At 41.8% G+C, this 14300-nt stretch overlaps 1 protein-coding gene across 3 annotated transcripts in view; it reads left to right on the top strand.

The window, feature by feature from the left end:
- The window catches only part of CHD2 (chromodomain helicase DNA binding protein 2), a 3702317-nt gene that overhangs the window by 2714286 nt on the left and 973731 nt on the right, over window positions 1-14300 (top strand). For all 3 annotated transcript variants that reach the window (XM_044078379.1, XM_044078380.1, XM_044078378.1), the window contains 3 exons: window positions 1738-1830; window positions 2375-2542; window positions 3223-3398. In XM_044078379.1, the coding sequence (XP_043934314.1) occupies window positions 1738-1830; window positions 2375-2542; window positions 3223-3398 (437 nt within the window). The remainder of the gene's footprint in view (window positions 1-1737; window positions 1831-2374; window positions 2543-3222; window positions 3399-14300) is intronic.

Here is a 14300-nt window from a genome sequence, read left to right as displayed (position 1 = left end):
CCTAGCTAACCGTCGATCCTGGCATGCAAAACCAGGCAAATATGGTATTTATAGCAGGGAAATGAAAGAGAGAGAAATTAGCCCAAAATGGCCAATAAACTACTAATTTCTGTGCTGAAACCACTCCTCCAGGGACAGACAGGCTGCTCAAAGCTCCCCTCTCTCACAGGTGAACAGAGAACTTCTTTCTGTCCAAGTAAGGTGTGGGCAAACACAGATTTGTAACACAGCCCTGAATTCAGCACTAACCTGAAAACTGGACTATACTAGCTTAGAAAGGTGGGAAACAAGTATATATATATATATATATATATATATATATATATATATATATATATATATATATATTTTTTTTTTTTTAGAAAATAAAGCAGATACACTCAAAAAACACTTTAAATGCACAGAAAAGGATACTTATTGTTATATATCGCAGATCAGAGTTGTAGTCAATGCCCCTAGTAATAAAGTAGGAAGAAACACAAATACAGTAAAAGCAGATGAATAAAGTACAATAGAAAATGAACAAACTGATTTAAACAAGTTACCCAATTAACCAGGAAAAAAAGCTCAAAACTGAGCACTGTTCCAGCAGTCTTCAATCAGATAAGTTTTAACTGCACACCCCTGCTTACTAGGATGCAGGGGAACCTTCTCCAAGAAAGATGGCCTGTATCAGTGCTCAATTTATACAAAGCAAGATTCAGCATGCCTGAATCTGGTTATGCTACAGCAACAAGCCACACCAATTTTAGAAAGAAACAGTTCAAATAAGCAGGCACAATAAGCCTGTGACCAGATATTCCCAGCTCAGAAGGGCAGAATCCAGCCTCTCCTCCTCCCACAAGAGTACAGACCACAAACCTTCTTAATGTAGAATAACTGGTGTGAACAGGCTTTCAGTATACAGGCAGTTACATGTGGTGATAGGACATACTAATGCAATTGTCTGAGTGGATATTATATTATAAGTTAAAATTCTTGTTAAGGTGAGACAGATGCAGGTGAGAAGCTGTGCAACATATTTGAACCCACAAATTCAGAAATTATAATTAAAAAAACTCCAGTGTAATACCCAATAATTCTGCATCAGAAAGCTGTCTGTTAAAGAATATATGCTTGCGAAATGAATAGGCATTCAGTTCTGAATGCTGACAAGTGTCACAGAAGTTTAGTTGTACTATAGCACCTATGAAATTAGAGAAACATTTTGTCATTTAAATTATGGTAGAAAGAAGTTAAGGAAAAGGATAAATTGGGTAAGATGAGGAGATGCTTGAGAAGTGGAAAGATGATGGCAAGCTAGAGAGACAAACCAAGATGATGAAGGCAGCAGTGACTTTGGGAGAAACTTGTATGGCAAAGGGCATGGAATGCATTGTAATTTGGTGCCTGGATGAAATAGTACACGTTTAATTGGATAATAGAAAAGATTGCTGCTTGTGTTGGTTTTAAAGACTACAAGAAGTTGGTACTGGAGCCTGTTTCTAGGAGTTAGAAGATTGATACAGAAGCTTAAGTATGTAGTTCAGGCACAGAATTTGATCATAATGATTTGTAGAAAATGCATTGATGCAAAGATTTTGGAGCTTAATTAACCTGAAAGTGCATATTTAATGTAAAGCCTCTTCATAAATTGTAAAACATTATCTTATGAGCAGTTTACATGAGTACATGTGTACACACACATATAAAGAAGGTTATTTTGTGTATTTAGATATGTTTATTTTTGCCTTTTAGGAAATGGATATTGATGAGATCCTTCGTCTTGCTGAAACTAGAGAAAATGATCAATCTAGCAATGCAACTGATGAACTTCTGTCACAGTTTAAGGTAACATTTTGTTTGGAGACAACTTCATATCGAAGATATAAACAGGAGCTTTGAGTGGTCTGTGTACAGTGTAAGAAGAAAAAGCTTGGAGGGATTAGATTTTTATTTCATCTCTGTTTAGTATAACCAGGGTTATGTTAATTGATTTGCTGAGATTCTGTAACAACGGTAGAATTCTGTTCTAACATGGACACAGATGACAGTATTGGTATAGGTGAGAATTAAGTTTTAGAATTCATAGAACTTGTTTTGAAATTTTTGACTGCCTATGCCTGGGGAGGAAAAGTAATGTGCAGAAGTAATACCATGGTTTCTAACAAGCCCTGGATTGTGGCAGAGTTAAATTCGTAAGTTAACTATTCTGTGTGCATATAGTTGGATTACTAGAATTATGATATGCTGGAATTAATTTATGCTAATCAGTATATGCTCTCTGAACATGTATGTGCAGTTTGAAAAGTACACACGACTACATAGGATCTGATTTTCAACTTGAAAAAGGTTGTATGCCATTGCTTTTTATTGACTAGATGGTTGTATGTAGGTGGCAAACTTTGCGACCATGGAAGAAGAACCTGTGCTGGAGGAAAAAGAAGAGAAAGACTGGGATGCTATTATTCCCGAAGAACAGAGGAAAAAGATTGAGGAAGAACGCCAGAAGGAGCTGGAAGAGATCTGCATGCTTCCAAGAAACCGAAGCACCACTAAAAAGGTACTTGACAGAGACCATAGAATTGATATTTTTTCACCACATTGTCTTTTTGATCCCTGAAGCTTGCTAGCCATCAGTCCTCTTAGAAGTTTTTGCCTCATTCATTCTCCATAGGGTGTAGTTCACAGCCTATACATCCCCCTGTTAAGTGAGAGTTAATCAGAGACCACAATCTGAGTATTCATGAGGGTATTTTGATTTAAGGTCCTAAACTTGCCCCCTTGTGCTGACTTGAGCACTTATTTCACCACAGGGGCATACGATGTTCTCCCTAATATGTACGTGCTTCCACACAATACATGGGGGTACTGTCACTGGTTTGGTAGAGTAAGACTGCATCCCTCATCCTGACTGTGTCCTGTGTCTGCCAGGCCTCCACGTGCACAGTGGCAATCAGCTGACTGGAACTACCATTCCATTCTTTAGGATGAGCAAGTAAGGGTCTGCTTACTACTACCCTCTCTTGCCCATCTCTTTCATTTCCTGTGCTGCTGTTCTACATGTGGTCATGGTCAGGACTTTATCTCTGTATGCTACATAGCCAAACTTATCATACAATTTATTTTTGATTTCATCCCAATAAAAGAGTTTCTCTTGATTTTGCAGGTTGTTTTTTGTTACTGTACCTTTTTGTTTTTAATTTGTGTTTGTGTCCCCTTTGTATGACATTACTTTTTTAGACACAGGCAAATGATAGCGATTCAGACAGTGCAGTGAAAGGAAGGATGCAGAAGTCCTCTGGATCTGAGAGTGAGACTGATGATAGTGACAACGATAGAAGACCTAAGCGTAGGGGTCGTCCTCGCAGCATCCGGAAAGATGCAGTGGAAGGATTTACAGATGCTGAAATAAGAAGGTAAGCAAGTTTATATGCGAATTTCCTAAGCAGACAATCTTTTTTAGTGTCACAAACAAGAGACTAGGTTTCCAAACTTACTATTTCTGCCTTTTGACTCCTAGAAAACCCATGATAGGGACTTTTTGCCTCCTTGTTCAGCAGTAGGCTCCAGAAGTTTTTTTTTTTAATCACAGATTGTTAACAATCTCTCAGCTCCCTCAGCTGTGTTTTCATTGTTGTGTGGAGGAGCAGCTGGCCTCTGTTTTTTTTCTCTCTTTTTCCTTATGTTTCTGGCAATTTTTGACCAGTTTAAAATATTTACATAATTCATAAAGTGTATCCACCTCTATTAGAGTGCACATTGTTGGCAAAGTACATGTCATAGCATTCACAGAAATGTAGTCACAAGAACCTTCACTGTACTACAGATTGTCATGTAATACTTTGCAGTGCTTTTGGTACCTGCGCTGTGTACATAGCACATTTCTGAGGAATACTAGGGTTTCCCTGAATTTGCGCATAACTTGTCTTGAGCATTTGAATTATATAGTACTGTTTGTGTTGTAAATGCTTCTTATTTTTATTCGTATAAGTACACTATTTCTGACCTGCTGGTCATTTTCTTCAGTGAAAATAGGGGTTCCTGGCTGGCATCCATTAAATGAAATTTACATAACAGTCCTGGGTCATTCTGGCTTGAATGAAAATACTACTTGATCTTTGGTATCCTGACAGTAAACTAACAACGTGTGCTCTAGAATAGGGGGATATTTTGAAATGGAGGAAATTGCAGATTGTACTGAGGATTCCAGTCTAAGGCTGTGATTTTATGAACTCCATCAGGCATTATATAACGTTGGTAAGCATACTGTAAAATGGGGGTATGATGCAATTTGTACATCTGCCAGGGCTGTAACTGCAGATACTTTGTTGGGGGGGTGTGCTTGTCTCTGGATTCAACCCATAGAGAATTTCGGGGTAAAATTTCTTACTACCTCTCTAGACAAGTATTGTGAAGGAGGGATATAGAATTTGCTTTGTGTCTGGGGGTTTGATGAGAAGGACAAGACTGTCTACAGACACACAAATGGAAGAACCAAAAACTAAAACAAATAAAAACCACGGTCAAGGATAGTAGAAAAAAATAAATCGACTCAAAAAGAAATAGCGTACACTGCTTTATTGTCCGCTTTCGTCGATAGACTTCATCAGAATAAAAAACAACTCATGAAACAGCATATAAATAACGCTTCCAATCTCTAATTAATTGAAGCAGTTAACAAGATTAATTAAAAATCTTTAAAGACACAGGATCAAGTAAAAAAAGAACTAATATCAACGTTTTTGTTAATGGACAAATCTCTATATTTTAAAAAGCATTTTACATTAATTGTGTCATTTAAACCAGGATGCACATCAGATCTTAACCTGATTTGCCAAAGAGTCTCCCGTTGTTCCAAATAATTTTTAAAATCCCCCCCCCTCTAAGGTCAGGATGAACAACTTCCAATACAGAAAACAAAAATTTCTTAAACACAGAACAACTGACTGAATGTTTAAATAATGCATTAGTTCCATCCTTTTGATGAATAGCATAAAGATGCTCCCTAATGCGAACTTTTAGGTGCCTGGTAGTCATCCCGACGTAAAAGGCAGGACAACCAGAGCACATACTGATGTAAACAACACCTTTGGTGTTGCAGTTCACAAAAGATGGTACGCCTATAGTTTTCTCATGAGTGATGATGTTTATATATGGACCCTCAGAAATGTATCGACACATGTTGCATTGATAGCAACAATGCATACCTTTTTTATCAGTAGAAATAACAACAGAATTGTTGTCATTAAATTCCAAAATTTGCTTTAAACTAAAATTGTTCTTTGATACAAAACAAGGTTTGTCACCCAATACTTTATATAAATCCAAATTGCCCCTAATAATTCTCCAATTTGTTTCTAATATTTGCTGGATATACTGACTGTCAACTGTCATATCAAGGGCACAGATCAAATTAGTGTCAACAGTCTTGTTAGAAAAAACAGTGTTACAGCACAAGTCTTCTTTAGAAATATAGTCCAACAAAGGTTTGTAAACATTTGTGCGTTTGTTTTTAATCTCATCACTGATTTTTAATAAATCAGATCTGAAATATCCTCTATCAAATAACAAATTAATAATAAATTCAAGCTCACAAGTAAAATCACAGTGTTTAGAGGTCATACGACTAGCTCTGATAAACTGCCCCCTAGGAATGTTCTTAACAATGTGTCTAGGGTGGTTGCTTGCATAGTGTAGGTAACTATTGTTGAACGTTGCCTTACGATAAATACGACTGTGAAATCTTGTATCTTCAAGGTCCCACCAAAGAAGCACGTCCAAAAAATTAACTTTCAGTCCAACACAGTCTTTAGTAAATTTGAGATAACTGGACAATAAATTAACTTCAAAAAGAAACAAATCAACAGTATTCAAATCACCTTCAATGATAAAAAAACAAATCATCCACGTAACGACAAAAAAAGGAAATATTAAATTTTTTGCTTAAATGGGGTAAGAATTCATATTCCCACCATGCCATAACCAAGTTAGCATAGGCAGGTGCAGCAGGAGACCCCATCGCAACTCCCCTCTTTTGCCTATAATAGGTTTTATCAAAAAGAAAAAAATTGTTTTGTAAAATTATATCCAAAAAAACCACAGATGGTAGAAATAGCATTACTGGTAAGCCCATAATTCTTCTTAGATAAAAAAACAGCGTACTGCTTCAACGCCATCATAGTGAGGTATACAAGTATACAAAGATACAACATCAATGGTAAACATAATGTGTTTTTGAGAGTCAAATGCTCCACTCTGGGCATACAAGTTTAACTTGTTTAAAAAATGCCAAGAGTCTCTAACATAAGAGACTTCTTTAGTCAAAAATGGTCCTAATATAGCATCAATGACAAGAGAAATACCTTCAGTAACAGAGTGCGGTGAAGAAACAATGGGCCTGATGGGAGGATTCAGCAAACACTTATGGGTTTTTGGAATCCCAAAAATGACACCAATTCTGGGTTCCTGCACCGTACAAAAATCAAAAACCTCATAGTTGATGTCACCAGACATAAGGGCATCGTATAAATAAGAATAAATGCTACGTTGTTTTTGTAAAATTTGATGGAAACTAATACTTTCGTATTCTTCGGTATTATTTAGAATTTCCAACATTTTATTCTTATAAATTTCCTGTTCCATGATGACAGTATTGCCACCCTTATCACTCTTCATGAATCTAAGATCTTTATTTAACCCCTTTAACTTGTAAAGAGCTTTTGTTTCATCAACATTTAAATTTCGATGTATATGTGACACTTGACTTGTGTAAGCCTCCTGATATTCTTTGTTTCACTGTTGCAGTCATCACATTTGGGTTATCCCTGCTGGGGTAGCCCTCAGCCAGCCTGAATACCAGAGACTTGGTATTTCTGCGTCGGTTGCTGTCGCTTGAAGGCTGACGTCAGGTCATCAGGGGTATAAAGGAAGGCAACCAACGCCATTACATTAGTCTTTCTTGCTGTGGAGCCCGAAGCAGAAGCAGTTCGCACAAGTGCCAGTCAGTCACTACCTGAGTTTCTTTTCCAAACTGAAGTTGAACTCTTCAAAAGCTAAGTACCCTGTTGGGGATCCTTTTTTCTTGCACTAATCGATGTCAGAAAAAGTTAATAATTGTCTCACCTGTGGAAACCATAATCCACACCTGGACTTCCCACTCCTACTGCGTCACTTGTTTAGGCCCAGACCATGATGTCCCTCGTTGTCGATTCTGTGCTTTAACACCAGAACTATTCGTCATCAGGCCCTTATTGTAGCCAGATATTTCCGTTTACAGTCCTCAAATTCTGATATGGCTTCCATAAGCCATCCGACAGCAGACCTTCCGAAAAATTGTAAAGATAAAGACAGAGACTGACCGCACAGGACTAAACCTTCTGATGATGCTACCGCCAAGCTGGTCGTCGGTCCTCTGGAATTCAGTGAGGCACTTTTGCAGCCCCTGATGCCCACTTCAGTTAATTCACAGGCTTTTACCGAAACTCTTTTGGAGTCCGGTATGCCGCAAAATGCTTCTTTGTCTAAGGATCCTGCGGTCGTCTCAACCTTGGATGGGTTCGGAGCTGCTGTGCAGGCACCAGCTTCCGAGGAAGTCCTTTGCAACACTGAATCCAGACATAAACTGACACCTTCTTTCCCAGCTACCGTTCTTTCTAAAATATCCAAGTTCCTTAGGCCCAGGGGTCTGAACCACCCCCAAGAAACAGACTTCCAGCCATTCTTTGACACCTACTCCCTTGCCTCAGTTACACATGCTTGGAATGGCAGAGGGACCTTATCATGGTGATTAGGGGAAACCAAGCCACACTCTCAAAAAGAAAGAGATCTGTCTCCAGTAGTTTTGTCTGAGCAAGAGTCAGATGAATCTGATGCATCTGACTATGAAGACATGCAGCCCCTCTCTACATATGAGGATTCTGATGCAGAGGAATCTATTCCTTCAGTCTCTCCCCCAGAGGATTTTTGCTTTGGGGAAACCCTGCATACTTCAAGGGAGCATTTCAAATGGGAGAGTCAAGACTACCCACTGTCTAAAAAGAGACTCAGAGAGTTCCTGGACCTTCCACAGCACAGGCCTTTAGCCATTTCCCCATTCCTAGATGTGGTAGATGTCTTCCTTGAATCCAGTTTGACTCCAGACGCCCTCCCCCCTGCTCCCAGAAAGCCAGACAGGTATTACAGAGTCCCTGATGCTCACAAATATCTCTCTAAAAACCCAACTGCGAACCCCGAGGTCATTACTCAAGACCCAAAAGGGGTTAAAGCTACTTCAGCTAAGAATTGCACCTCCTCAGACAGGGATTCCAGAGCTCTGGACAGATGGGGTAAAAAAGTATACACCTCAGCTACTCTTGATATCGGGGCACTCAATTTTCAGTTCCATATGCTTAAATATCAGCAAAATACCTTAGAACTGCTTAAACAAAAACTTTCTTCCTTTCCTGCATGGGCAGAATTTAAAGATTTACAGGAATTAATGCACACTGCTGGTCAAGTAACTAAACACACTTTGCACTGCAGTTTTGATGCCCTAGAAGCTTCTTGCAGGGCAGCAACCACTGGATCTGTCTTTAGAAGACATACATGGCTTAAGGAACAGCCCCTGCCAGACCATGTCAAATCAGAATTGTTGGATGCACCCTTGCACATAGATAACATATTTGGTAGTAAAGCAGAAGAGGTTTTAAAAAAGATGGAAGAAAAAGCAAAATCTATGCAGACTGTTAGATTTCTTGCAGGTACAGTCCCCTAAGTTCAGCAGGCATTTTCCTTCCAAGCATTGGTCCTTTCCTGCACCTAGTAAACAGGGCCAGCCTAGGCCCCGTGGAAACAGACCTCCAAGACAGCAGTCCCATGGGTTGCAGAGATCTAAGCAGTGGACTGCCTCCACTTCAAAACCAGGGAGTTTTAAGCCACCCCCTTATGGCAAAAACTCACAATGACTCACCCTCTCCCTACCTTGCCTCTGCCCACCATCACATCAAATAGTCTGTTTTGACGCAGGTTGTCCCTTCTTGGAAATAAACAGAGAGATGGATAATTTGGCTTAAAGTAAACTTGGATACTACTTTAGGTGTAAACAAATGTAGTTCTCCAAGAAGCCCTGTTGCTCTAAAAAATAAGATAGGGTTGACTAACCATAAGAGCTTGCAAATCGGATACTCTTCTTAATGAGGTCAGAGCGATCAGTAAAACTGTTTTCCATGTTAAGAACCTGAAAACAGCTAGATTAGCTAGATTGTTCATATGGAGCACGTGTTTCTTTCTGTAAAGTAAAATAGTAAAATGCATGGGTATCTCTGTGATCGTATATGTACAATATTAATGCTATGGTGAGTATGGACTGGCATTTTGGGTGCATGAAAAGGTTTTGATAACCCTAGAGGATGGTTGTTTGGGAGAGTGTGTGGAATACCATGTGTCGTTATGGCAGTTAAAATTAAGGGCAGAGCAACCCACAGTGCTGAATGAAAGTATTTTAAAACTGAAGGCTGTAAAATTTAGATTTTTGTTATGAATTAAGGTGTTGGCTATATATATATAGCTGTGTCATATGCAAGCTCCAAAAAGAATTAACCCCGCATCTTAATACCCTGTTCAATCTCAGCCTCTCCACAGGATATGTGCCCATAGAATGGTGCACAGCAACAGCGGTCCCGCTACACAAGGGTGGGGCCACAACCGACCCTGGGAACTACTGACCAATAAGACTGACCAGTCTGATCTGTAAGGCTATGGAGCGAATCATTATGGACCTCATAAATAGAGAGATTGGGAACTTCCAGATGCTGCACCCCACACAATTCGGCTTCTTCAAGGGCAGATCATGCCTCCTAAACCTGGTAGATTTCTTTGAGACAGTTACTCAGGCTATAGATAAGGGAAAGGAGGTACACACGGCTTACCTTGACCTTGCTAAAGCATTTGACACCATTCCCCATTCAGGTATTATTGATAAGCTCACCAGCCTGGGCATAAACCCTTATGTCACAGGATGGATTGCAAACTGGCTCTCAGACAGAGATCCCACAAAGTAAGAGTAGTGGGATCTATGTCCGAATCCAGACCAGTAACGAGTGGTGTGCCTCAGGGCTCTGTCCTGGGGCCCCTCCTGTTTGGCATATACTTATCAGATGTACAGACAAGCATGGAAGGGCTGTGGCTGACTGTTTGCGGATGACTGCAAACTGGGTGCTATAATAGAGTCTCCGGCTGACATGGATATCCTCCAGAAGGGCCTTAATGAGACTGATGCATGGTCTCAAGCTAAATACTAAAAATGCATAGTAATCCCCTTTGGAAAAAACAGAGTCCCCTCAAACTACAACATAGGAGGTAACCCCCTGAAATCTGAAGAAGAAATAAGGGATCTAGGGACCCAAGTAGATAGTCAGCTTTCCTTTGATAACCATGTTGCCATAGTGGTTAGAAAATCCTTCTATGTGACCCATCTGATCACGAAAGGGTACGCATCAAGATCTAAGGATGTAATGATGCCCCTCTACTCTTCCCTCATTAGACCCGTTATTGAGTACAATGCACCAATTGGAATGTACCTGGCTAGGCATCTCCAGCAGCTGGAGAGACCACAGAGGTACCTCACCAAGAGGATTACTGGCCTCAAACAGTTGCCCTATGCAGCACGATTGAAAACGCTAAGACTGTTCTCCGTTGCATACCGCCTTCTCAGAGGCAATCTTTGTCTAACGTACAGAGCCATGTCCAACCCAGAACTGTTGAACATACTCCATCTTAGCAAAACCAAATCTACTCGAGCTACACGCTCTAGGGATATAAACCTCAACACAACAATGAATAGAACATGCTGGAGGGATAGATTCCCTTAGCAGAGACTTCCCTTACTATGGAACAAGGTCCTGATCTACAAAAGACAGAGCCCCTCACTAAGAATAAAAAGCAAAATCTATGCAGACTGTTAGATTTCTTGCAGGTACAGTCCCCTAAGTTCAGCAGGCATTTTCCTTCCAAGCACTGGTCCTTTCCTGCACCTAGTAAACAGGGCCAGCCTAGGCCCCGTGGAAACAGACCTCCAAGACAGCAGTCCCATGGGTTGCAGAGATCTAAGCAGTGGACTGCCTCCACTTCAAAACCAGGGAGTTTTAAGCCACCCCCTTATGGCAAAAACTCACAATGACTCACCCTCTCTCCCTACCTTGCCTCTGCCCACCATCACATACATAGCACCTGGGCCACCATTACCAATGACCAGTGGGTTCTGAACATTGTGTCTCAGGGCTACAAATTCTCCTTCCACACCCTTCCAACCCCCCAAAGGGTTCCCAGATCTACCAGCAAATCAGTGGTAAGAGGTTCAAAAGCAAATCCATACCCTACTCTCCTTGGGGAGAGTAGAACACGTTCCTGCAGAGCAGATAGGCCAAGGCTTCTACTCCAGACTTTTTATGGTACACAGAAAAGAAGGCACCTGGCGCCCCATCCTCGACCTGTCCATTCTAAACACCTTCCTGGTGATTCCAAAATTCAAAATGATCACCCTCCAGCAACAGCTACCCATGCTGTCCAAGGACACTTGGCTAGTCACCCTGGACCTAAAAGAAGCCTACTTCCACATTTCCATCAGAGAGTCCTGCAGAAAATATATTTGCTTCAGGGCAGGATCTCAACACTTGCAGTTCTCTGCACTTCCCTTTGGCTTATCTACTGTTCCCAGAGTTTTCACAGACGGCAGGTACATACAGGATCAATGGAATCCCCAGCAACTCCCCCTGTACATCAGTCTAAAAGAGATGATGGCTGTACAGCAGGCCTTGATAGATTTCAAACACCTTCTCTCTCCAGGAGTTCGCCTGATCAAAACAGACAACACCACAGTGATGTGGTACATCAACAAGTAAGGAGGGATTCACTCCTACCCACTGTGCAGGCTGGCCATGACCTTTTGGTTCACAGCCTCTTCCCCTGCATCTACACCTGGTAGCACAATACCTGCTGGGCTCTCTCAACTCCCTGGCAGACCAGTTAAGCAGAAAACTGTTGGACCCTCATGAGTGGCAACTCAACAAAAACACTTTCTTACTAATAATTCAAAAATGGGGAACCCCAGAGGTTGACCTCTTTGCCTCCCACACCAACCATCAGCTCAGCAAATTCTGCACCAGGGAACATCACTGCATGGCATGGAAAGTAGATGCCCTGTCCTTCTGGGTAAACCTCTCAGTCTATGCCTTTACTCTCCTACCTCTCATTCCCAAGGTACTGATCAAAATAAGGGAGAAAAAAACAAGGACCATTCTCATAGCTCCAGACTGGCCCAGGCAGCACTGGTACCCCTTACTGCGCAGCCTGTCCCCACTGCCTCCTTGGGATCTTCCTCAGATTCCCAACCTCCTAACACAGAGGGCAAGGGAATTCATGCAACCCTAATTGCAGACACTCAATTTGGCAGCTTGGCTTATAACCTGACTCCTGACCAATCTACCCTCTTCAGTAAACAGGTGCTGGATGTTATCCGAGAGGCCAGACTCCCTAGCAACAAGAAAGTCTTATGCAGATAAATGGAAAAGGTTCTGCACCTGGATCCAGGCTAAGGGAGCCAATATGGTACAGCCCGCCATCTCTTTCATCCTGGATTGTTTAGCTGACCCTACTACACAGTGGTCTCTCTTTTTCCTCTATAAAAATTCACGTCTCTGCTATTTCCGCTCATTTTCCCACTGAGCAGACTCTTTTTTACACCATCTGATCAAGCAGTTCCTCAGAGGGGCTAACAACTTGAGGCCCCCCAGAAGGGCACCAACACCGGCTTGGGACCTTCACTTTGTTTTGGAAAAGCTCACCCTACCTCCTTTCAAACCAGCTTCTTCTGCAGAGCTAAAGCTTTTCTCCTGGAAGACGGCCTTCCTCCTGGCCATCACTTCAACCAGAAGAGTCTCTGAGCTGCAAGCACTCATGGCAGTGGAACCCTTCATCATCTTCCATGCAGACATGGTATCCCTCGGAACTAATCCATCCTTCATGCACAAGGTGGTATTCAGTGTGACTCTCAACCAATCCATCCATTTGCCCACATTCTTTCCTAACCCTTAAAACAAGGGGGAAAGGATTCTACACTTTCTAGATGTGGACAGACAGCTCAGATACTATCTAGACAGGATTAAACCCTTCAGAAAATCTGTTCAACTGCTGGTTAGCTTTGCTTCTGGGGCAGAGGGCAAAGCCATCTCCAAGTAAACCATTTCCAAATGGATAGCACACTGCATCCATTTCTGCTACAAGCAGCATGGCAAGCCTCCCCCAAGGGGGTCAGGACCCACTCCACCAGAGCATCCTCCACCTCTGCAGCATTCCTCAGAGGAGACCCACCAGGGACATCCTGGAGGTTGCCACCTGGACATCTGTTCACACCTTTACCAAACATTACCACCTGCCTCTCTTTTAATTCCAGAGCAGGTTTTGCCTCTGCAGTCTTGCAGGACATGCTAGCCAGCTCCTAGCTTCTTTGATTGCCTCCATCCATTTCGTCAGCTTTGGGAATCTACCCAAATGTGATGACTGCAACAGTGAGACACTAAGAACATAATACAGTTGTGTACATTTACCATAAATGTAGATGTTCAAATGTCTTCACTGTTGAAGTCCTAGTTTCCCTCCCTCCTTCCCCATTTTTCTTTTTGTTAACTTCTTCCTTGTTGTTCTCCTTTCCTTAGAAGGGACATATTGGTATTTATTTTCCACTGGTGGGGTCCTGCCACCAGAGCCTGGCCTCCTACTTTGGGGGCTCCTGACCAGTTAGGGTAAGAAAAACTGATGTAATGGCATCAGCTGCCTTCCTTTATACCCCTGATGACCTGTCTTCAAGCGACAGCAACTGACGCAGAAATACCAAGTCTCTGGTATTCAGGCTGGCCGAGGGCTACCCCAGCAGGGATAACCCAAATGTGATGACTGCTACAGTAGAGACACTCGGACATCTGCATTTATGGTAAGTGTACACAACTGTACTTTTTAAACATTGCAGGAATCTCTGCACTAAGCAATGGTCCTGCTCCAAAAAGCAGTCAAGAGATGAGCGTTTTAAGTAGAAGAAGGCTTTCTGGAATGGAAATTGGGAAGAGTTAGGGCAGGCGGCAGGTAGGAATAGCACTGAGCCCCTTTCCACCTACACACACACACTTTTACTTTTATACTTGCTATGCTTTTTTGCTGATAACCCTAAGCCGTACTGCAGTCATTTGATCTGTAAGTTCATAAGTAAGGTTTCTCAGGTTCGATCCCCAGCTCTGGGGTACCTTCTGTGTGGAGTCTGTATGTCCTCCCATGGTCACGTGGTTTTCCTC

The sequence above is a fragment of the Protopterus annectens genome, chromosome 7.part0 (genome assembly GCF_019279795.1).
Source record: "Protopterus annectens isolate FY-2018-M chromosome 7.part0, PAN1.0, whole genome shotgun sequence".
NCBI classification, from domain to species: Eukaryota; Metazoa; Chordata; order Ceratodontiformes; family Protopteridae; genus Protopterus; species Protopterus annectens.
The sequence above is the reverse complement of the archived record's forward strand: the minus strand, read 5'-3'. Positions and strand labels throughout refer to the sequence as shown.